General features: G+C 39.6%; 1 protein-coding gene and 1 long non-coding RNA gene across 5 annotated transcripts in view; both read left to right on the top strand.

The window, feature by feature from the left end:
• The window catches only part of LOC121505130, a 95,777-nt gene that overhangs the window by 24,740 nt on the left and 45,294 nt on the right, over positions 1-25,743 (top strand). For 2 of the 4 annotated variants that reach the window (XM_041780241.1, XM_041780232.1), the window contains exon 6: positions 22,222-22,494. In XM_041780241.1, the coding sequence (XP_041636175.1) occupies positions 22,222-22,494 (273 nt within the window). Of the gene's footprint in view, positions 1-22,221; positions 22,495-24,495; positions 25,690-25,743 lie in introns of those variants that run through there. The other 2 variants (XM_041780250.1, XR_005991543.1) reach the window with 2 other exon arrangements.
• On the top strand, positions 3,231-5,226 carry LOC121505210. Its single transcript, XR_005991546.1, has 3 exons — positions 3,231-3,352; positions 3,437-3,742; positions 5,118-5,226. It is a non-coding gene; the product is annotated as an uncharacterized LOC121505210 (long non-coding RNA).

Raw genomic sequence — 25,743 nt, 5'->3', positions numbered from 1 at the left:
GAAATGCACTTACTGTTTGCAAATGTCGAGGGTGATTCAATAAATGTACCAAAGCGACTGAGAAAAACTGTAATATGCCCATTTCTGCCACTCTAACCCATTTTTGCCATTTTTTTTTTTTTTTGCCACTATTCTGCACTTCTAACCCATTTCTTCTACTTTTAAACTCCAATTTCACCACCTTTCCCAGCATTTTTTGCCATTATTTACCAATTTTAGCTATTTTTAATGTATGTTATTTCTGTTTTAAACAAAAGGATTAACTACTACTTACTGCACAATCCATCTGCTATGCAAGGTTACAGAATTTTGGCCGTTCTCATTCAAATCATTTAGCCATTAAACTCTTCGGCTTTAATGATCTTTTCTAACCTTGCAAAGTGGATGGATGCGACCGTTTCCGTGATTCTCACTGGCGAATCCAACTTGCAAAGCTCCCGTCTTGTTAATTAACTTTACATGCTGAAGTTGGAAAATATGATGCGTTCAAGTAGCCTAAGTAAATTAGACAACTGCATTCTATGTTATGATGTGTTCAAATGTAACATAGAAATTGGAAAATGTAGGTTTTGATGAGAAACTTTAATAAATACAGTGTGAATATGTGTCTGTATTTGAGGGATATACAATAGATTTGACAAACTGAATCCTTATTCTTTTTTATTGCCCTTATTTTGTCTTTCCACCAAACTGCATAACGCAAACCATGGCAACTATAGACATGTCAGTACACGACTTTTTTTTTAATAGAAAACAACTCACTGCTGCTCTTTGTTCTTCTTTTAATGAAGAAATGTCGTCAAGTTCTGATAAAACTGGCGCTTTAGCAGCATCCACGCTAAGAATGTTCCTAAGCGTCTATTTCCCTGTCCATCTCATTTACATTTCGTTAAACTGACGAGTCTAAAGACAAAAAAAAAAACAAACAAACTAGAAAACAGTCAACCCATTTCTGCCTAGTTCTGTCTCAGTTAACCCTTTTATGCCAGTTTATATCAATTTTTTCATCATATTTCACCAAATTTCCACTTATTTTTGCAACTTTAACGCCATTTCAGACACTTATTTCATCTCCTTTTACCACTTAATATGCCCGTTTATGCCACTTTAACCCATTTTCGCCATTTTGTTTTGGGTTTTTTTTGCCACTATAACCCGCAATTTCCACATAGGATGACTGCGCTGCACACTGAGTACATTAGGAAGTTAAAAGGTTAATGTTTGCTCCAAGGATCTGTGGTTTTACGTAAAATTCTTTGATTAAATGTCCTCAAAAGTTAACTTTCCTTGTCAATGGTGCTGTTGTAGCTCTGTGACCCACTGACCTCTCGGTGACCCTATGCTCTCGCTGCAGGATGAGACGTAATGTTGATATAGTGATGATTTACGATCAGGAGTCTGTGCATTGTGTTTTATTTTGACAGAACAGGATTTTCTACACTTGTGACTTCCATGGTTGGTGCTTTCTGAACGACAGTGAATTTACGAGGTTTGGCAGCGACCGGCGCTGAAAATAGACCTGCAGCGTATCTGAAATGAAGCAGGGCGGAGTGGCACTCCAGGCACGCGCCACTGCCGGTCTGGAGCGCCGGCTATGGAAATGCTCCGATAGACTAGAGAGGGACCCCCAGTTTCCATATACAGCATGGGCGCCACGGAACGCCGGCAAATTGTACCACAGAGCACCTCACTCCCTCTCTAGTCTATCAGTGAATTTCCACAGCCAGCCCTCTAGACCAGCAGCGGCGCGTGCCTAGACCGAAACTTTGCTCCACAAAGGAGAAAGTTTTCCTACACAGAAGTTAAAATAGTCTTCTAATGGTTTATTTGCTGGTCTTTGGGATAGCAGAAAATGAACATGATCATGTTTATGGATTGGGCAGTAAGAACTGCATGATTTACTAGCGCCAATAAATAAATCAATATGACTCAACAAAAGAGCGTCTCTATCATAGGTAAAATGTTACAAACATCTCCAGCATTTTATTTACAATAAGGAGGGGAATTTGTCTGAACTTCTGATGTAACTAGGCTCAGACAAAGTTTCACTCGCCAGTGTGAAAACTCAGGCCATTTGCGACAATCGGAGCGCAGTATAAGAACATAAATCTTTAATTTTGATCATGTGTCATAAAAGTGTGACGTGAGATGTGGTGTTGAACCCAGATGCAGAGGCGGAAGAAGTTTTAACAATTTTATTGTGCAGGTACAGGGAAAAACCAGAGGTCCAGGTAGTGTGAATCTTCGTGAGGGTAAGAGAGTGCTATATACATATTGCAGGTGAGCTGGAGTGAGGCACTGGAAAAGAACGAGAGGAGGACACGTTAGTAAACAGTCAAACATCAAAAATCACTGGAGGATCTGCAAAGTTACACGTGTGAAGAGAAGTCGAGCTCAGGAGTTACCACAGGAGTAATCAACGAGACTCTGACACCGAGGAGAGCCAACTGCAGCCTCTAGTAGGAGTCTGATGAGCCAAACTCGCTGCAGGTGTGATCCTCTCCTCAGTGCCGCGGGGGGATGGTGTAGCATCGAGAGAAAGCATGTCAATTTACCCGAAACTAAACACGGTTACCGAACCCGGAAACCGGAAGTCATATCAACATAAAATCATGAATAAGTAGAAAACACCACAAAAAGATTCAATCAGATAATGAATGCTGAGGACAGAGGACCAGAGTGGGAGGCATTCGGTTTGAGCAGAGGCAGGAATAAAACGTATACCCTGGAGATGAAAACGTATCATCAGAGGGGGAATCTGAACCAGAAGGAGGACATATTCTCTCCCTGATATAACTACATAACTGGTAACGAGTATTATTACTGCGTAATGACTTAAAAACACAATCATAAGTCCGTCCTCGGTTCGTTCTCTATCCCATCTCTCTGTCTCTCCCTCTCGCTCTTCCTGCTAGAGCGCCCCCTGGTGGCCCGGTGCTTTTTGTCGTTTCTGGTGTTGAAGCGCGTTTTGGATTAGGATGGTCTTGAGTGTGGAATCGTTTCCGTATTAGAAGCGTGTTTGTCGTTCATGAATTTGGTTTTGAATCTTGGAGAGCGTTTTGTCAGTTGCATTGCGTTTCCCCTTTTGAAGTTTGTTTGAACTGTTGATTGCATCTCTAAAGTTAAAGCGTTTCTCTTATTGAAGCCGTTTTGTTTCATTTAGAGTGCGTCTGGCTTTTGCAGACCGTTTGCCCTTACCAGCCACCGTAGGAAAGGGTTACTTGCTGTGTCAATGCTTGTGTACAATGACTGCTAGTGGACAGCAGCTGCACTTTTGACAGAACCAGAATTTCTTTATTATTGCTAGTGCAGAGAGCAACACTGAACAGCGCCCGTTCATTTGGACAGAGTGGTGATTCATGTTTTCTTTACTATCCATATTCACTCATGCTCATGTTTCCAGACTGAGAGCTGAACTTTTCTCTCTGACTTTCAGGCTGTGAAGCTGCACATAGAGAGACTGAAGTGAAAGGATGCAAAGATGGATGGGTCAACTTCAACTGCAGCTATCCAGATCCACATGAAACGTATCATAGTGTCGCCCTCCGAAGGGACTCTGTTCAAAAAGTCATAGGAAATGATCACAAAAATAAATGGGTTACTGATGGCAAATTTTCCCTGTACCATGATACGATAAACAAAAATCTCAGAGTGATTATCAGACCACTGAAGGAGCAAGACTTCACCAAGTACAGGTGTGGATTTTCTACAGGACCAAAACATGAGAAGAAACTGGGAGAGGGTAAGCCCTATTTTTATCATTACTGTCTCTCAGGTCGTCTGTAAAGAACCTTTTTAACTGTGCTGATCAGGCTTGCTTATTCAGTGTGAATGCTGACTCAGCATACACAACATTGCTCTTCCTGTCAGCCATTTCTATTCTTCCGCACTTCTCCTCTTTGGCCGTTTGTCCTATGATCACCATTCAGATATAGTTATTTTCTTTTTAAGGACACAATGAGAAATACTTTTTACATGTCTTACTTGAAATTTTGCTTTATCTGCAAAAATATTGCCATTCAGATGAATGAGGTTTCTTTGCTTGCAAATTTACACTTTCTTCAATTGCCTAGAACTCTTAACCTGGCACATCAGATGGATGTGTTTCACACATTTTCATTCAAATCATTTAGCCATTAAACTCTTCGGCTTTTATGACCTTTTATAACCCTGGTAAGCTAATGGATGCGCTCGTTTCTGCGTTTCTCACTGGAGAAGCCATCTTGCAAAGCTCCGGTCTTGTTAATTAACTTTAAGAGCTGAAGTCGGAAAATATGATGCGTTCAGGTAGCCTCAGTAAATTTGGCGACTGTATTCGAAATGCTATGATGTGTTCAAATGTCACATAGAAATGGGAAAATGTAATTTTTGATGATAAACTTTAATAAATCCAGTGTGAATCTGTGTTTATATCTGAGGGATATACAATAAATGTGACAGACTGAATCACAGCTTTTTAACTCAAGCTCTACTCAGCTAAGACAACTTGTAGTTGAAATATTTGACATTATTTTGTCTTTACTCCAAACTATAGAAAGTATTAATAGTGGTATCGATAAGGACTCAGATCAGAACTTTAATGTGCTGTTCATAGGATTAAAAGAATAAAAATAAGACACTTGACAATAACAACCTTTAAAGATCTAAAAGCATAAAAAATATACTTAAACTTAAAAAAAATGCTGTGATGTAGTGATGTGATTAACGTGATTATTTTTTTTAATTGAGTTACAGCATTAATTTTAACACTTTGTGGGCGTTAGCCAACACTTGCGTTTACAACAGGAATCTTATTGGCCGATGGCCTTAGTGACAATTTAAGCCTCGGTGTCAGCCGTACTGGAAAGGTCAAGACCAGTCTGAGAACGTACAGATGGACCAGCCAGAATCTAAAAAGTCTGACAACAGAGACGGCATTATTCTCTCACGTCTTTAATCCAATATCAGCAAACATTCACTGAATAAATCAAAATTATAGCTTACAGATGACGTTTTTGCATGTTTTGGCTCTTCCAGTGTTGATTTAATGTTATGTTTGTTGTTCTTTTTGTTTTTTTAATCACAAAACAGTAATTTAAACAAAGTCAGTGATGATAACTATTATTATTTTTCTTAAGCTGCCAAGGACAGAGTCCGTTTTGGACGTAACAAGAGACAGACTGAGGATGATGATAAGAAGAAGGAGAGGGAAGAAGAGGAGCAGGAGGGACAGCAGGAGGAAGAAGAGGAGCAGGAGGGACAGCAGGAGGAAGAAGAGGAGCAGGAGGAAGAAGAGGAGCAGGAGGAACAGCAGGAGGAAGAAGAGGAGCAGCAGGGACAGCAGGAGGAAGAGAGAGCAAAAACCAAAATAAAAATACTGACAGGTAAGTGTGCAATGCACAGGTCTCCTTAGTCGATCATACAGTCATGGACAAAAATGTTGGCACCCCTGGAATTTTTCCAGAAAATACACCATTTCTCCCAGAAATTGTTGCAGTTACAAATGTTTTTGGCATACACATGTTTATTGCCTTTATGTGCATTAGAGCAATAGAAAAAATTCAAAGAAAAAAGCCAAAATTGACATAATTTTACACAAAACTCAAAAAATGGGCCGGACAAAATTGTTGGCACCCTTTTAAAACTGTGAGTAAATCATTTTATTTCCAGCATGTGATGCTCATTTAAGCTCATCTGTGGCAGTAACAGGTGCTGCAATCTAGAAATCACACCTGAAGCCAGTTAGAATGTATAAAAGTTGACTCAGCCTTTGTGTTGTGTGCCTGTGTGTGTCACACCAAGCATGGAGAAGAGAAAGAGGAGCCAAGAACTGTCTGAGGACTTGAGAAGCAAAATTGTGGAAAAATATGAACAATCTCAAGGTTACAAGACCATCTCCAGAGATCTAGAAATTCCTTTGTCCACTGTGTGTAATATAATCAAGAAGTTTATAATCCATGGAGCTGTGGCTAATCTCCCTGGACGTGGACGAAAGAGAAAAATTGACAAAAGAATGCAACGCAGGATAGTTGGAATGGTGGATAAACATCCTCAGTCAACTTCCACACAGATTCAGGCTGTCCTGCAGATATAGGGTGCAAAAGTGTCAGCTGGGACCATACGTCATAATCTGAATGAAGCGTTATGGCAAGGAGACCCAGGAGAACCCTGACAAAGAGACATAAAAAAGCCAGACTGGAGTTTGCAAAAATGTACCTGAGTAAGCCTCAATCCTTCTGGGAGAACATTTTGTGGACAGATGAGACTAAGGTAGAGCTTTTTGGAAAAGCACGTCATTCTACTGTTTACAGAAAACGGAATGAGGCCTACAAAGAAAAGAACACAGTACCTACAGTCAAACATGGTGGAGCTTCAAGGATGTTTTGGGGTTGTTTTGCTGCCTCTGGCACTGGGTGCCTTGACTGTCTGCAAGGAATCATGAAATCTGGATACTATCAAAAAATTTTGGGCTGAAATGTAGGGCTTAGTGTCAGAAAGCTGGGTCTGCATCAGAGGTCATGGGTATTCCAGCAGGACAATGACCCCAAACATACCTCAAAAAGCACAAAGAAATGGTTGGAGACAAAGCGCTGGAGAGTTCTGAAGTGGCCAGCAATGAGTCCAGATCTAAATCCCATTGAACACCTATGGAGAGATCTCAAAACTGCTGTTGCAAGAAGGAACCCTTCAAATCTGAGAGACCTGGAGCAGTATGCAAAAGAAGAGTGGTCCAAAATTCCAGTTGAGAGCTGTAAGAAGCTTGTTGGTGGTTATAGGAAGCGAGTGGTTTCAGTTATTATTTCCCAAGGGTGTGCAACCAAATATTAAGTTGAGGGTGCCAACAATTTTGTCCGGCCCATTTTTTGAGTTTTGTGTAAAATTCTGTCAATGTTGTCTTTTCCTTCGGATTTTTTGTGTTGTTCCAATACACATAAAGGCAATAAACACATGTATACCAAAACATTTGTTGATTGCAACAATTTCTGGGAGAAATGATGTATTTTCTGGAAAAATTCCAGGGGTGCCAACATTTTTGTCCATAACTGTATTTAGTATAGAAATTAATATATTGAGCGGCATATCAGGACGATGGCACTCCACATGTCAAAAACGTGGTGAGGTGACTTCTATACTGCCCGTCTACTGGACAAACCATGTTAGAGTGCATTCTAAGGTGCTCTTTGAATAGTCAAGTACAGTGCCCTCTATAAGCTGCACTTAGGGGAAAGTACAATCTAAGGCAGTGATACTAAACACGTGGCTCTTTTGTGATGATTTGTGACTCTATTATGTCTTAATTTGCAATATTACTCCCTCAGAAAACCATAAAAAGGGAAACTTTGACCTCAGAAATTCTCCATTGCCAGTCACATTATCACATTTCTTTCCAAAAATTAAACAGTTGGCTTAGATTGTAAGCCAGTTATTTTTGTCTATATTTCCATTGCCCTTATTTACTATTTCTGCCCTGTTTTTTGCCACTTTTAATCAATTTTACTGATTTAAGCCCACTTTTGCCACTTCTTTTATCATTCTTTTGCAATTTTCCCCCCTTATTTGCCACTTTTAACCCATTTTAGCTTCCTTTTGCCATTAAATGCCACTTACTTCCCCCATTTTTTGCCACTCTTTGTTGCTATTGCCTGTCACTTGTCACTAGCTTTTTTGCAATTTTTTGACCATTTTTGCCACCTGTTACTCATTTTTTTTGTCACTTCTCACCTTTTTTTTGTTTCTTTAGACCCACTTTGCCTCTTTTTACCTATTTTTGCCACATTTTTTTTTTACCATTTCTGCCACCTTTAACTTACTTGTAATGCCCCTTTTACCCATGTTTGCCTCTTTTCGCCACTTACATTGTGGCTCTTGCAAAGGTATTTTTCAACATTGTGGCTCTTTGGTTGAGAAACACTGATCTAAGGTGTTCTTACTGTAGTCAGGTTAAGTGCCGGATCATGATGGAGCTCTTTGAAGGGTCAGACCATGTTAGAGTGCAATCTAAGGGGCTGTTCAGCAGACAGATCATGATGCTGCGTTCTATTATGCAGAATAGCTGAATTCATCAACCACAAGTAGAGTGCATTTCTTCTGGCCATCACATTCGGTCTGCTCCTAAGTGTTTCCTGTGTGAACAAAGACCAAAGTGTGTGTGAGAACACTCATAGTCTGCATGGTTTTAGTTGACAAAGTCTTTTCATTCCAGTCTTTACTTCTAGTCAAAATAACTATTCTCTTTGAGCTCAGTTTTATTGTAAAATCAATAAACTGTAAAACACTCACCTTTAATACTTTAATTGATTTTAAACACACTGATGAGAATACTCATGATATGCACAGTGGAGAAGCATCATGGGTGTTGAATGTCCGTCAGTCCTGCACCAACGTTAAAGTCTCATTTTAGTCGCCTTGATGAATCACTTAGGATCTATTTTTAGCCAGCCTTAGTCTGGAGGGCTGATGTTTTCAGTCATAGAGGACATTAGCTCTAATTTTAGTGCAGGTAAACTAGCAGTTAGTTACTCATGAACTATTTTACCTCACAGTCACCTTTCACCAATCTTTCTTTTTTGAACAGAATTTAAATCTGTGTGCAAACCCCCGTTTGATCAAACAGCATACAGAACAGCTGACACCACCATCACATGTGCATACCCGGAATACCCATATCGCTCATTTATCAAGTTTCTCTGCAAAGACTCCATCGGCTCCATCTGTGTGGACGTTTTACCATCAGAGTCAAACAAGAAGTTTACTCTCACGGAAACCAAGGAAGGCTTCAGCGGGACCTTCAGAGACGTGTCCTCAGAGCACAGAGGTGATTACTGGTGTGGGCTGAAGAGTAAGGACGGCAGTTATCGAGCTGGAGTGAAAAAGATACAACTAAAGGTTGAAGGTGAGTCACATACATCTTTCACTTTAAATCCAAGTTACTACAATGATTTGGTGAAGAAGGAGTCTTTAGCTCCTCCACAGGTGGAGGTTGGTGCTCCCAGAAAGGACCGTAGCAAACAAAGGATGTTTCAATGGAAACGTTCCCACAAACAATGCCAAAGAAGAAATGGAGCACAAAAGTCACTTTAATGCAATTTAATCAGATGCAGAGTACTAAAGTTTCAACTCACACTTCATCAGTCGTATCCACTGAAACATGCTTTGTAAATGAATTTGGTGTGTTTGGTATGTTGGATATCAGTGGATAGAGACATAAGCCCACACAGTCTTCTACAGTGTGATTCAGAGTCTAATGAACATGATACTATATGTCTTCTACGTAACCATTTATCTTCATTTGCCCATTTAGACCATGCATTACTGAAAACAACCATTAGATTCACTTCTAGTGGTAGTGTCGGATTAAACGCCTAAGTTGCGCACTTAATAGCACGATCAACCAATCAGAGATGTCACTGAGACACTCTAGGATTGTGGGTAATGTAGTGGTGTTGACTGCAATCGTGACTAGACCATGTTTTTCCTCATTGGTTGGTTGAAAACAACGCTTACGTTCGCGTTGAGCCGCAGTCCCACATTGAACGCAAAACTTTCAGATCTTAAGGCGGGTTCGGCTAATCAGAGACGTCACTATAACACTGTAGGATTGTGGGTAATGTAGGACCATGAATAGATCGTGTTTTTCTCAGTAGGTGTTCTGGTTCTGATATTCTGGTTAATAATCAAATCAAAATGTAGTGGCTGATAAGGGACGGTAGGAAGGAGGAAGTGGACGCCTTCCCAGCCGTGTTCATGAGGTTCTAAAAGCATTTATTTAAACTCCAGGCTAGATGAACCCCAGCTGAAAGGTTGGGTTTAGTTACTCTCCAAAGCAGTGATTCTCAACCTTTTCAGCCCACAACCCCCAAAATCAAGGTGCCAGAGACCGGGGGACCCCCACTGGACCTGAAGGTGGTTGAACACAGCCATGAACATTCAGGAATAGTCATGTGGAGGCAAGGCTCTAATGCAGACTCTTTCATTTTCAGTGAGCTCTCCACATTTTACCATTTTGAACAGGAATGAGGAATTTCAAACTGAATTCACCCAAATTTGAGCCAGCTCACAGGGCTTCTCTGAGAAGTCAGAAATGAATCAAGCATAACATTCAACCACTGAAACTAGTTTTTCTGTTCAGAATACAAGTAAATAACTACAATTTGACATATTAATCAAGAAATAATAATGTGCTTTACTATTTTTCAGTTTTTTTTAAATCAGTAAGTTTGAAAATTCATGGATAACAATAATAATTATATTTTAGCTTTAAAAATATCATTTGGGTTAAAGAGCTTCTACATATTGGTGTACTAACCATTGCAGAAACATCAAAAATGATTTTGGTAATTACCAATGCTGTTAATTAAGGGCAGCTGTGGCATAAACCAACAAAGTCAGCAAAATAACCTTTATGTAAACAGGTTTTTAAGATCCTTTGGCTGTTTGTTTTCTGTCAGAATTTTATGTGTATTAATGCATGCATTTTTATTACTTCAAGCCATATTTCCAGTCTTTTAACTCAATTTTATCTTTCTTTCAATCTCTCTCCAGATATCCGTACTGAAAAGTTTTCTCTACGTGTTGGGGAGTCCTGTAAGCACAGCTGCGAGTTTGAACAAAACATTCCTGGAAAGAAATTCATCTGCAAAGGGGAGGATCCCTCTACATGTAAAGTTCTTGAAAGCAGTCGTAGGGTTTCCATAGAGGTGGATGGAAACAAGTTAAAAATTGACATCAGTGTGAAGGACATTAAACCAGAGGATGCTGGGACATACTGGTGTGGAGCAGAAAGGAGAAACCACGGCATCATTTATTCCAAGAGATTACGGATTACTGTAGGTGAGTGCTCACATTCTTTAACCAAATGGATGTAATCCTATTTATCACCATGAACTCTAATAGTACCAAATGTCTAATGCATGAATCCTCGAGACTGTAGACAAAGGGTTAAGAGGAGGAAGACACCATCCTGACATTAAGCATCAGCTGTATGCAAGATGTGGAGTTAAAAAATAACAAAGATGATCTCCAGCATGTCTTTGTGTCTCACATTACAGCCTAAACAGATTTTAACTAACTACCAAAATCAGTCAGCTATCTACAGAGCTACAAAGAGTCACACCCAAACGTTTCAGAGCAACAAACTTATTGTAATATCAAAAAATAAAAAATATAACCTGACTAAATACAAAAGTCTGTTTTCAAAAGATGATTTCATTTATTAAGGAAAAATCCATCCAAACCTACCTGTGCCTATGTGGAAAAGTCATTAAGCCCTCAGTCTAATAACTGGTTGTTCCATCCTTGGCAGCAACAACTGTTTCTGAGTCTTTCACATCAAAGTGGAAGAATTTTGTCCCACTCTTTTAATACAGCGACGATGGAGGGTCTTCCAGCATGCACGGTCTGTTTAGGGTTAGATTTAGGTCCAGACTTTGACTAGACCACTTCAAAACCCAGGTTTTAGTTTTTTTAGTCCATTCAGAGGTGGACTTGCTGGTGTGTTTGGGGTCGTTGTCCTGCTCCATAACCCAAGTGTGCTTGAACTTGAGGTCATGAACTGATGGCCGGACATTCTCCTTCAGGATTTTCTGCTAAGAGAGCAGAATTCATGGTTGTAGTGGTCCAGGTCCTGGTCCAGACCATCACACTACCACCACCATGCCTGACTGTTGGTCTGATGTTCTCCTGATGAAACGCTGTGTTTGTTTGACTCCAGATGAAGGGGAAGCACACCTTCCAGAAAGTTCCTCTTCTGTCTGGTCAGTCCTCAGAATATTTTCCCAGAAGTCTTGGGGATCATCAGGATGTTTTTAGTCAAATGTGAGACGAGCCTTTGTGTTCTTTTTGTCAGCAGTGGTTTTGGTCTTGGAACTCTCCCATGATGCCATTGTTGCCCAGTCTCTTTCTGATTGTTGAGTCATGACCTCTGACATGAAATGAGTCAGTGAGGCCTGCAGGTCTTTAGATGTGGTTCTGGGCTGTTCTGGGACCTCCTGGATAAGTCGTCCATGCACTCTAGGAGTCATTTTGGGAGGCCGGTCACTCCTGGGAAGGTTCACCACTGTTCACAGTTTTCTCCATTTGTGGATAATGGCTCTCACTGTGGTTTGCTGGAGTCTCAAAGCCTTTCAGAGTGATAGGTGTCAGTGACTCCTCATCTGTTCTTGAATTTCTTTAGATGGTTCCATGATGTGTTGGAGATCTTTTAGCCTACTTCTGTTTGTCAGACAGGTTCTAGTTAAGGGATTTATTCATTCTACAAGTCTGGCAGTAATCAGGTCTGGGTGTGGATGCTGAAACTAAACTCAGCTCTCAAAAGATGTGGTTGATCACAGTTAATTCATGATTTAACAAGGTGGTTGGTGACTTTTTCACATAGGGCCAGGTAAGTTTGGATGGCTGTTTTCTCCTTAATAATTGACACCATCATTTAAAACTGACTTTTCTATTCAGGTTAGCTTTGTTTGGTATTAAAATTTATTTGATGATAGGGGACTTCCTGTTCCGGTGGCATGAGTGAACACGTCTTGGTCGCTCCCTCCTCTGAAATGTTTGTTTGATTCACATTTTGATCAAGACTGGCCTACAATGTCCTGATCTGAACGCTGTCGACTTCAATGCAATCTAAGAGTATAATGTCTGGGAAAGACTGCAATTTGCGAAGCAACTCTGTCACTAACTCAGTTATGGACCGTGTGGAGCTCACTGCAGTTATCAGAGAGGTTATCTGAGAGGAGATCGGTACGGCATTTGATTTAAAATTGCAGCCGATAAAACAGTCAATTGACTCTGTTCAACAATTGTTAAAGGATACTTTGTCCAAACTACGGGAGGTGGAGGAGGCTGTAACCCACAATGATTGCCGGTTGGCTGATTTGGAAACAAAGTATGCCGAATTATCCTCTGAAAATATCTCTGCGGGAAAAGATCCAACAAATTGTGGACCACAGTTGTAAATTTAATATTCGGATTATCGGGATCCCTAACGGTGTTGAAGATGGACAGCCCACGGCCTTTGTGAATAACCTTTTGAAGGAATTGTTTGGTGCTGATAAACTCGGGCTACATCCATGGGTGAATAGTGCACACCACACCGGTCCCCAATCTACGTCACGCTCAAGGAGCTTAATTGCCAGGCTGTTCAGCCTGGAAACTTAGAGGACCATCATGAAACTCGCTGGGGAAGTGGCTGGTAATTTAAAGTTTCAGGGGAAGAGAATACACATTTCCCCAGACCTCTCAGCGGACTTGCTGAAGAAGAGAGCTGCATTCAAAGACATCAAAAATCTGCTGAAAGATGTGAGGGTCAAGTATGGTCTCCTGCACCCTTGCAAGCTGATAGTTACCCATCAGGGCTCCACAGTGACATTTATTGATGCTATAGAGGCCAAGACTTACTACGACCAGGTAATCAAGCCTTCACTCAAAGATCTGCGAGATTAAAATGAAAGAAAAAAATCAAGACTGATTATCATTCTTCTGTTACGTAGGTTACTGTCATTGTCAGCATTTATTTATTATTCAAAACTTTGATAGAAGAATTTTCTCGGTTCCCCCCTTTTTGTATTTAAGAGTGCTTATGATTTGTTACCTCAGGTGGTTGGACAGGAAGCAGATCTCTCTTTATATAACATCATCTTTATGTTGCTGGGTCTTTGTTTGTTTGTTTGTTTGTTTGTTTTTTAATTATTCTTTAAATTTTTTTATGGTCCTTTCCTCATCCCTTTTTTTTCTTCATCTTTATCAATGACCTGGTGGCATGTAGGACTTAAATGAGTAAGTTGGACTATACCTATTGATTAGGATTTCATTGAAAAATAAAGGATATGATCAAATGTATAATGATTCTGTCATATCAGAAGGGGGGGGGGCAGGCTGCCCACTATGCTGCACCTCTTTCATTGGTTAGAGGGGGACATGCTCAGGGAGAATCTAAGGTTAGCGAGGTGGGTGTTGGGAGGAAGGGTTGTTTATGTATGTCTTGTTTTTCGTTTTTGTATTACATCTCAGGCCCTATATTACTTATTTCATATTATTTCATATAATGCCTATATTTAAATTTATAAGTTGGAATGTTAAAGGTTTGGGGAATGCTGCAAAAAAAGAAAAATCTTGTTATATCTTGAAGAAAACAAAATAGATATAGCTTATTTACAAGAGTCTCATCTCCTTCCATCTGCCCATGATCAGCTTAAATCTAGGTGGTTTGGAAAAGCGTACTACTCCTCCTTCACTTCTAGTTCAGGAGGGGTAGCTATTCTTATTCGTGGTTATTTAATAACCAATAAAATATTGCAATTATTAATTAATCAACACCTTTAATTAATTAACAAGAACATTAACTGTAAATCAATCTCATTCCTAAAGCAATGAATTCTCATAACGTTGACTCTATTTCTCTGCTTAATAGAATGAATTCCCGAACTACGACTGTCTTTTGAAGATTTATTATAAAATCACAAAATAACAGACATAAATCACAGGTTATATGAATAAATAATGTAAATGAATAAACAGAACATGATTAAATATGGTAAAGAGAAAGGATGCTAACTTAGTCGGTGAGGGTGTATAATTTTAATAATCCTAACGGAAAAATTTAAGCAACGGTGTAGAATTTGGAGGGTGAATTTGGAAGAAAAATAGATCTGAACTAATTTAATGGAACTGTTGGAGACATCAGCACCAGAGAGATGAATTGGATCATACCAGCCGTTCGACGAAGGCGAGGAGGAAGGGACCCTTCTGGAGGGGCCCAGAGGAAGGTGCCTGGCAAGTTCTGAACGCCCGAAGCTACCGTGTGCCAACTCTGGTCCGACCCGAATGGGTTCAAGCTGGGCTGCTGCGGCGCCGATGGGTTGCTCAGACTGTAGGGACGGCTGTACAGACTCTTGTCCACGGACTCTGGGAAGGATTGTCTCTCGTTCCAAAAAAACAGCTCTTGATCGCCCAATTAAAAATATCAGATAAACTCAAACGCATCGACACCACGTGACTGCTGGCTCACAGTGAAGTCGATTGTGTGATAACAAGGAAAAACAAAAACTCTGCGTTACAAAAATGTAGCGCCAAGCTATAAAAAGGTTAGGAAAAATCTTGTACTGGATAAGAAAAATTCTAAGTCTGATTGTTTATCAGACTTGGCACAACGCCTGGATCAAGAATGGGCCTAGGAGGCCCAAGGAGACTCAACAGAGCTCTCCTCAGTGAGCATCTTCTTGGACTGTCCAGACCTGACCGCTTTCTGATCTGAACCCAACTCACTCTGCAGCACTTTCTCCGAACTGCACACCAAACTCTGCACCGAACTCCAAACTGAACTCCACACTGAACTCCACACTGAACTCGTGTTCAGCATGGCTTCTCTTTAAAAGGAAGGAGGAGGGGTCTGTATCCTAGATCAACCCTAAAGATCAATAATCCACTCTCCACCAGATCATCAAGTTAATCGGATAATGTAGAGATAACACAACATGGTTATAAAACTCTAGAATACTATCAATAAACTATCACACAAACATTAGAAACACAGTTAATTGTTTATACGCACAATTATACATTAAAAAATGTTTCTGCATTTGGGTGTGACGGAACTTGACCACAAGGTGGCAATGTTGATCCATGGACGATTTTCAGTCTCTGTTCGTCAACTTGGAGAAATACAACTAAATTAGATCATAAAACCATAATTCAGTAAGGGAAGATGCCAGAGATTAATATGACATTTTATTCTGTTCCTTGTAAACAGACTCAACCAAATATGGACATGTCCTGTTGGAAACATAACATTTAAGACAGTTTTTTTTTTTTTTTTTTGATACTTCAATCCTTGCAGCTTCATGTGGTCGAGATAACACCAGGAATTTACGACGTGCGCCTGCTTTATGCCACGGCTCAGCAGGAAGACAGAGTCCTTAGATTTATGAGGCGTGGTGCAGAGTTTCTTACAGCTTTCAGGAAGACAGGATTTAGTCTAAGGAGGTTCACCATTTGGTCGACCAATCGAAAGATTCAGATTTTAAGGTGTTTATCTCTGTTGGGAGCTGTCTTTCATCAAAATGGCAGTTTGAGAGTCCTACTGCCTGAGAAACTCTTGTTTTTCAAACGTGGTTCCTTGATAAGTTGTCAGCCATGAGGGAAAGAGAACCCCCCCCCTTTCAGTGACATTCCTGAAGGATAATCTGAAGGTGTAGGTTTAGGAAGGAGAAAGGATCTCTCCTCCCTTGTATCATTATCTTTCCTCCATAGAGGGTGTGATATCAACAGCCTTAGATTGTGGTTTCACCTTTAGTTGTTCTGGATAGATTCTCACTACATTATCTTATGTGGAACAAGGTGAAGTGGCAGGCACATTAGTAGCTATGCACATTAAAAAGGAATCAGAAGATAGAACTATTCTTAAAATTAAAAAACAAGACAGAGGTATTATTATGGATCCCCTTCAAATAAGTGATGCATTTAAGTCATACTACAGTGAACTTTATACATCTACTTCTCAATATAAGCCAGACATATGTAAATTTTTCTTAGATAACGTCACTTTACCTACCTTGTCTGAGGAAGACAGCCTTGCTTTAGAAAGAGATATTTCCTTAGAAGATCTGCAGACTTGCAATGGCTACTCTTAAAAAAGGCAAAGCTCCAGGCTTAGATGGTTTGCCCATTGAGTTTTACAGACATTTTGCTAAATATATGTTACCTCCCTTTCTCTCCATGATCAATTCATGTTTTAGTACAGGATATCTTCCCTAGTCTTTATATTTGGCTTCTATAGTCCTTCTTCACAAAAAGGACAAAGATCCTCTTCAATGCTCTTCTTATAGACCAATTTCAATTCTAAATGTAGATTATAAAATTTTGCTAAGGTCCTTGCATTACGGCTTGATAAAGTTCTGCATCATCTTATTCATCCAGATCAAAATGGCTTCGTCAAGGGTCGCACACCAACTGATAATTTACGTAGATACTCTGACATTCTTCATCATACTGTTGATCTCAACTCTCCAAATGTGGTTCTCTCCGTTGATGCAGAGAAGGCTTTTGATAGGGTTGAATGGAACTTTCTTTTTGCTGCCCTTAATAGATTTAATTTTGGACCAAAGTTTTGTCATTGGGTACAGATTCTTTATAAATCACCTATGGCTACTGTTAGCACTAATACCAATTATTCTGAACCCTTCTTGCTTTCAAGAGGCACGAGACAGGGTTGCCCACTGTCACCTGCACTGTTTGCTATCAGTATTGAGCCTTTAGCTGCCTTGATCAGATCCAATGAAAATATTAAAGGTGTAACAATTGGAAAGGAGGAGCATCTCATATCATTGTATGCCGATGACATATTGTTATATCTTTATGACCCTCTGAATTCAATACCAGCTATGTTAACCCTCTTTAAAATCTTTGGGAAGTTATCAGGCTATAAAGTCAATTGGGGAAAAACCCAGATAATGTTGATTTCTAATTTTGATATCAGTCTGTTGAAAAGTAAATTTGAGTGGAATTGGTCTAATAAATGTATGAAATATCTGGGCATTTTTATCCCTAGACAAGTGGAAGACATATTTAGTTTGAATTACCTACCATTAAATAACCAAACATCAGAGGATTTAAAAAGAAAAGGTCAATTACCCATTTCCCTTATGGGGAGAGTCAACATAATTAAGATGTCTATCTTGCCAAAGTTTCTATATGTATTTCAAAACCTTCCAATCATCCCACCACAATCATTTTTTCCAAAAATACAGAGTGTGATATCATCCTTCATTTGGAATAACAAACCTCCTAGAGTTCGGTTACAAGTTCTGCATTTGCCATACGACTCTGCTGGCCTGAAGCTTCCCAACTTTTATTATTCCTTTTTATCAGCTTATCTTACACAAATTAAGTCCTGGTTTTCCAACATCTCATGTTCATGGAAAAGAATAGAACCGTTGGACATTTATCCATTTAACTTGGAGCACTTACCATATATTGCTATCAAAGCCGTGGTTAAAGTCACTACAAACCCTGTTGTATTAAACAGCCTTCAGATTTGGAAACTGTCACATAAAATAATAGGCCATACAAATACTCTGTCACCTCATGCTCCACTATGGAAAAATCCAAGCATTTCATGTTGTAAAGATGATACATTCAAATTATGGTACGATAAAGGCATAAAGGAAATTTTACATTTATTTGAAAATGGGACTTTTTTGTCTTTTGCTGAGCTTCAGCAGAAGTATGGAATTCCTTCTTCACATACATTTAGATTTTTTCAAATTAGGGATGTAGTAAATACTGAGCAAGGTTCTTTGAAAGAACCCAGGCCGTCAAAAATTGATCTTATTTTAAATAATAGTGAGGAGATTAAGAATAAAGTAATTTCAAGAATTTATGAGTCACTTGCAGAGAGTTCAATGGTAAATACAGACTATTTGAGAAAGAAATGGGAACACTTTGTATGGAACTCAAGCAGGAAGACTGGTCTGCCATCTGTAGGAAAGTTCATAAATGCTCTTATAATTTAAGACACAAACTAGCACAATTTAAGATAATGCACAGGGTTTATTACACTCCAGAGAAATTAAATAAAATGAACAGTGAGATATCATTTCTTTGCTGACGTTGTAAGAAACACAAAGGTACTTTTTTTCACATGTTCTGGTCATGTGACTTACTGTCATCATTTTAGGAATCTGTTATTAAATTAATATCTCAGTGCTTACGTGTAACTGTTACCCTATCACCGCGTTTATGTCTTTTGGGAACTAATATGTCTGACAAATGGAATAATTATGAATGTAGATATATAGATCTTGCCTTGTTAGCTGCAAGGAAAGGTATAGCCTTAAACTGGAAAACATCTAAAACGCCATCAATTGTCCAATGGTGGAATGAACTTTCAAGCTACCTCGTCATGGATAGAATCTATTACAAAAGCAAAGGCAGATCCTCAGACTTTACCAAAATATGGCATTCTCATATGAAGTTTGACTTTAAAAGTAATTTACACTAATCTACGATCAAGGACTACAATAACAGAGGGGTCTGACAGTATTACTTGTGTTCTTGTTGTTTGTGTGTCAGTGTAATTTTGTGATTTTGTATGATGTGTTTTTTCTGTTTTATTTTATCTTTGCATTTTATTTGCAATTGTTTTGTCTATTTTTTCTTGTGGGAAATATGAATTGTGAGATATGAGATTTATGTATGTATACTCGCTATATTTCTGTTTGTAATAAATGAAACAAAAAAAAAATTATTTGATGATATGAAACGTTTAAGCGGGACAAATCTGCAAATGAGAAATCAAGGAGGGAGAAAACACTTTTTCATAGCACTCTATGTTCATTTTTTTAGGTATTTTGTTCTTTGACAGTCTTTTAAGCTTCCTTCTTCATCTTTCATTGCCTACAGATGCACCGATGCCCTCTGTTATCCCATCAAGTTCTACAACCAGGACTAATGCTACTGATCCCAGTGAAAGTGAGAAAAAACTTTGAATATGCTTTGTTTATTTATCATTTTACAAATACTTCAAAGCTTCACAAAAACATGGTATAAAATGAAAATCAAAGAGGTTGATAGCAGTAGAATGTGTTTTTACTAGGGCTATAGTGTGGCACATACTGGATTTTTGACTTTTGTGAGCTGTAAAGCGTTACCATGGAGATTAAATTTTAAACGTCATGGAATATTTCACAATGTGTGTGATGAATCTAGAATATATCGAAGCTACACCTTTTGAATTCCATTATGAGAAAACATGCTTTCTATATACAGTGCTTAACAAATGTATTAGACCACCCTAACCCTAACCAAAGTAAGGTTTATGCCACAGCTGCCCTAAATTAACAGCATTGGTAATTACCAAAATCATTTTTGATGTTTCTGCAATGGTTAATACACCAATATGTAGAAGCTCTTTAACCCAAATGATATTTTTAATGCTAAAATTGAATTATTATTGTTATCCATGAATTTTCAAATTTACTGATTTACAAAAAACTGAAAAAATAGTAAAGCACATTAATATTTCTTGATGAATATGTTAAATTATAGTTATTTACTGTCATTCCTGAACAGATAAATGAGTTTTAGTGGTTGAATGTTATGCTTGATTCATTTCTGACTTCTCAGAGAAGCCCAGTGAGCCAGCTCAAACTTGGGAATAAAAGGTGAACTCAGTTTGAAATTCCTCATTCCTGTTCAAGATGGTAAAACGTGGAGAGCTCACTGAAAATGAAAGAGTCTGCATTAAAGCACTTCATGATGCTGGATGGTCTCTGAGACAGATATGACAGGTGGTCTAATACATTTCTTAAGCGCTGTATATTTAAGTTTGTTTTTTAAATGCATCCCAGTTTCCAAAAAATTGGGTAACACATCTCACAAAAGTAGGGACAGGGATGTTTACTAATGTGTAGCATCCCCTCATCTTTAACAACAGTCTGTAAACGTCTGGAAGTGAGGAGACCAGCTGATGGAGTTTTGGGAGAGGAATGTTGTCCCATTCTTGTCTGATGTAGGATTCTAGCTGCTCAATAGTCCTGGGTTTTCTTTGCTTGATTTTTCCTTTTCTGATGCTTCAAATGTTTTCTGTTGGTGAAAGGTCTGGACTGCAGGCAGACCAGTTCAGGACTTTCCCTGACAGAGACGTTGTCTGGATGGGAGCATATGTTGCTCTAAAAGCTCTCTCTACTTTCCAGCATTGATAGTTCCTTTCCAGATGTTAGAGCTGCCCACGCCTTAGGCACTAATGCAACCCCATACCATCAGAGATGCAGGCTTTAGACCTGAGCCAGGAGAACAAGCTGGATGCTCCCTCTCCTCTTTAGTCCACAGGACACGGCGTCTGTGGTTTCCTCTGACCACAGAACAGTTTTCCATGTTTCCTCAGTCCATGTTAAATGAGCTTTGGTCCAGAGAAGACGGCGTTGTTTCTGGATCCTGTTCACATATGGCTTCTTCTCTCCATCATCCAGCTTTAACAGTCATTGGTGGATGGCACGGCCAACTGTGTTGACAGGTGATGATTTCTGGAATGTTCCTGAGCCCATGCAGTGTTTTCACTACAGAATCATGCCTGTTTCTAATGCAGTGGCCCCTGAGGGCCCCTTCAGCCTTGTCCCTTGCTCTCAGAGATTTCTCCAGACTCTCTGAATCTGTTGATGATATTATGGACTGTAGATGGAGGGAGATTCAAAGTCCGAACATTTTCATGGTTAGGAACATTTTTCTGAAATTGTTCCACAATTGTTAGACTCATTTTTTCTCAGATTGGTGAACCTCTGCCCATCTTTACTTCTGAGAGACTCTGCCTCTCTAAAATGCTCCTTTTATACCCAGTCATGTTACTGAAATGTTGATAATTAACCTCATTAGCATTAAGGTGCTCCTCCAGCTGTCCTTCATTAGTAACATTTACTTATCCAGCCTTTTGTTGCTCTGTCCCTACTTTTTTGAGATGTGTTGCTTCCATCAAATTCAGAATGAGCTAATATTTATCATGAAATGTTCAAATGTCTCAGTTTAACATCTGATATGTTGTTTCTGTCCTATTGTGAATCAAATCTGGGTTTATGAGATCTGACAATCACTGACTTCTGTTTTCAGTGACAGTTTACACAGTGACCCAACTTTTTTGGAACTGTGGTTGTTTATAGATCACTCCAGATAAGTTTTACCAGGTAACAGGCTGTCATGACATCTGATGTCTTCTAGGTGTCTCTCTGTCTCCCATGATCCTCTCTGTGGTCGCCTGTGTGGTCGTGCTGGTGCTCCTGCTTGTTGTGATCTTTGTCTACAGCAGTAAGAGATTTCTTCACCACATTAAACACATGAACACAAACAAAAGGCACTTTATAAAGTAGTCTACAGGCATTTCATTACATGGATGATTTCACTATTCACAATTATAAATGGAGAGGCTGAGGCTGGGGAAGTCCTTAAATCATGTGGAATTGAACAGTTACAGTAAACTCTAATCAGATGGAGGCAGCGCTCCACAATTAGTGTTGTGAAAATGCTGATCTTTCTTATAACCATGTTTTATTCTTCTTCTCTCCCTTCTCTTTGTTTTTGTTTTCTATTCAGGATTCAAACATTCAAAAAACAGAGCAAATGGAGAACAGACAGAGGTAGACATAAAGGTTTTTGAACTGTACTTCTTAACAACGATGGACAGACAACTGCTGCGTTGTTTGGGCTGTTGAAAATGTTGTAAACTACATTTTTCTGTTTCTGTTTTTGATTCTCCTCTGAAAGGAACGAGCCTATGAGGAGATCCAGGAGCGCCCCCAGCAGCCTGACTCAGGAAATGCTTTTAAATCCATCTATGCCACTGCAAACCTTCCCACAATGCCCTCTGCCTCCCCGTATTACTCCAACATCACTCTTAAAAGCGGCTCCAGTGAAGAGGATGAAGCCACATACTCTACTGTGAAGGACCAAAGCCCCGCCTACTCAACTGTCAATCACCCGCACAGGTCTCCTGATGACCCTTTTTATTCCACTCTCAGTGACCCACAGCAGCAGTGAGTGAGTGTCTCTCACGTTGATATTTTGAAGGTGAATGTTTTGCTTTTATTCTGCCAGTGAGAGAGAATGGATGAGGAGATGCACGTCTGATATTTTACAGGAGATTTGTACAGAAAGTTGTATCGCTGTCTGCCGCCACTAGAGTGCGCACAAAATGCCTGCAGACATCAGACAAACCAAGCTTTACAGGTGCTCAGATAGTACATAGCTTTTTATAGGTGAAGCAAAACAAAAACATATGCTCTTACTCTGTAAATAACATCAGTGAAGACTGAATTTAACAGAAATTTGTGTTTAATATTAGGCTGAAAAGTTTATTGGTTTTTGATCACAGTCGTGATGTGTGCATGCGCAGTAGTCACATCATCAGGCATGTGGAGTTAATCATATTACTTAAAGCACAACTTTGTTGTTTGATGGAAACCAAACCTTGTTTCCTCAACTGATGGTCGGTAAAGTTTGTCTGGTATCATCATCAGACAGCTGATCACTGTGCATGCAGATTCTGTGTGTCCTGCATGAAAACATTCATGCTCCAGGTGAGGCTGCACCTTCACAGATACACCGGCATGACACTCGAGGCAGACGCTCTGTAGCATGAGGCAGATCTTAAGTGAGTGATTCCTGCTATCAACAGCACCTTGTCCTGACTGCATTACATGGAATTGAGTACCCCGGTTTCTCCTTGTGCATGTATACATGTTCAGAAACCAGCATATTACAGTATCCCGGTTTTGAGAAACCCAGTTTTGCTACCTGGAGAACTCCAAAAGAAAACAGGATACTGTGTCATGTAAATGCAGTATCCCAGTGACAGCTGAGCGGCTGTCTGCAGCAGCTCAGTCTGTGAACTGACAGCAGTTTTGTGTTAAATGTGCTCATATTTAGATAAAAACGTGAACAGTTTGATTTTTCAGCCATGAATGAAACGTGAGCATAGTTTACTGTGGAGACAGAGAATGATCGCTAACACCATGAGTTAGCAGGAATCAGAGCTGTGTGAGCTGAAGATGGAAAGACGGCACTGAGTAAGCATCCTGCACAGTTTGTCAACCCTTCCCAGTCCTGAAATTTATAAATGATGACTCTTCTGATGTACTTTTCAAAGTAAGAGTGTAACCTTTTTCAAGGCCCACTTTAAGCTGCCCCTGGTTTGACAGACTTTAATTTTAAAGTCGTTTCCAGGACACTTACTTAGTGAAGTAAGTCAGCTGCAAGTTGGTTCGCTCTCTCTTGGCGTTTCTGCCAAACTTTCGTAGTGTTTAATAACAATAATTCTAATTGCCTAATAGTGATAATAATTCTAAATATCAAGTTATTTTAAGCTTATTTATCTGAGATCTCTCTTTCACTCCTTGTCATCCTCTCAGTCTCTTTTTTTCTCCATGTCTCTGGTCTTTGCTGAGATGTTTCTACACCCTGACTGGAGTCCAACTGTGCTAAATTAACCTGATTGGACATGACCCTAAAGGCTCATGCCTCTCTATAGAAGGCCTCACAGCTGACAGAGATATCAGAGCAAAAAACAAGGGTCAAAGGTCAGAGGAGCTGCAGCGCTCAGAGACAGGATTGTTGACAGGAACAGTTCTGGAGAAGACTACATAAACATTTCTGCTGGACTGAGGGTTCAAAGAGCACAGCGGCCTCCAGAATTCTCACATGGAAGAAGTCTGGACCAACCAGGACTCTTCTAGAGCTGGTCACCCAGCCAATCAGGGGAGAAGAGCTTTAATATGAAGGGAGACCAAGAATCTGATGGCCACTCAGGTAGTGCTTTCAGACAGACAGGGTTCTGGCTCTGGCCCCGTTCCGTAGTCTCTGACCCTTTGTGCTTTCTAGTGAACCAACCTACATTCACACCAGTTTAAGCAGAACCAAAGTGGGAGGAGGTTACTCAGGCGGTTTCTTGAGTTTATGAATTATTTGGTTTGGCGTTCGGGTGAACCCAGCCTTCTCCGTCTCTTCTGCATATAACTTACTGTTCCTTGTTCTACTCTCCAGCATCACCTGGAATTCTCTCGACGTCTAGATCACAACCAAACATTCTGTCTCCTCAGCAGACCACTTTTTCTCCCTTTTCCACTCGTCTTCACAACCTACAATATGACACGCCTACTGATGATGTCACAGTTCTGAGGAAGAACCAACAATTTTTTGGCTCCACCTGAGAACCAACTTTTCAGGATCTGAACCAGTTCTTTTTCTACTTTGAACACGCTGGCTGGTCCAAAATTAGGTTCAAGAACCGGCACGGAGGCCTGCTGGTCTGAAAGGCCTCTGACTGAGCTCCAGAGATCCTGTGTGGAGATGGGACAGAGTTCCAGAAGATCACTGCAGCCCTCCACTGATCTGGACTTTATGGAGGAGTGGAGAGATGAAGACTCTCCTCAGTGAGGAACGCCTTCTTGGCTTCCATGTGTGTGAGGCCATCCAGATCATGTCCAATCAGGTTAATTTAGCACAGGTGGACTCCAGTCAAGGTGTAGAGACATCTCAGCAAAGACCAGAGACATGGAGGAACCTGAGCTACAATTACAGAGTTATTGTAAAGGGTCTGAATACTTATGTCATTTTTTTTTCTTTTGCAAAAGTTTCCAAAATTCTGTTTTCATTTTGTTATGATGGGGTACTGTGTGTATATTACTGAGGATAAAAATGTACTGTAGTATCAGGAAACCCTGATAATTGGTGAGTAATGCCTGAGTGTAAAAACCTTTATGAGACGTAAAACACTGAGTCTGTTTAGTGAGTCTAACTTTGAAACCTTAGCCTCAGAAAGGCTGTGTGATTTAATATGTATAGTCTACACCAGGAGTGTCAAATTCAATCACAGCAGGATTCTGGATTCAGGTCTAACCTGAGGGCTTAACAGGGTCACCTTTTTAACTATAAACTATCAACCTCATTCCACCAGTAATAAAATATGAAAAAAAAACAAAACAATAAAAAAACTTTGCATCGATGATAAATGATTTTGAGGTTAAAGTCTCATAATCTGAGAAAAGTAAATCTATTCGTTCAGAAAGGTCAAAGCATGAAATTTAAATTTAAAAAAATTATGCTTTTAAAGGCAATCTTATTAGATAGTCAAAATTATGAGTTTAAAAGGTCAAAATATGAAATTAAATTGTAATCACGAAATTAAAGTCAAAATATGATTCAAAATTTTAAACTTTAAGTCTAAAAGGTCAAACAATGGGATTATGAAATCAAAGTCAGGAGTTGAAAATATGAGATAAAATACAAAAT

This window comes from Cheilinus undulatus, linkage group 3 (genome assembly GCF_018320785.1).
Source record: "Cheilinus undulatus linkage group 3, ASM1832078v1, whole genome shotgun sequence".
Classification (NCBI taxonomy): Eukaryota; Metazoa; Chordata; class Actinopteri; order Labriformes; family Labridae; genus Cheilinus; species Cheilinus undulatus.
This window is presented reverse-complemented; position numbering and strand designations above follow the sequence as displayed.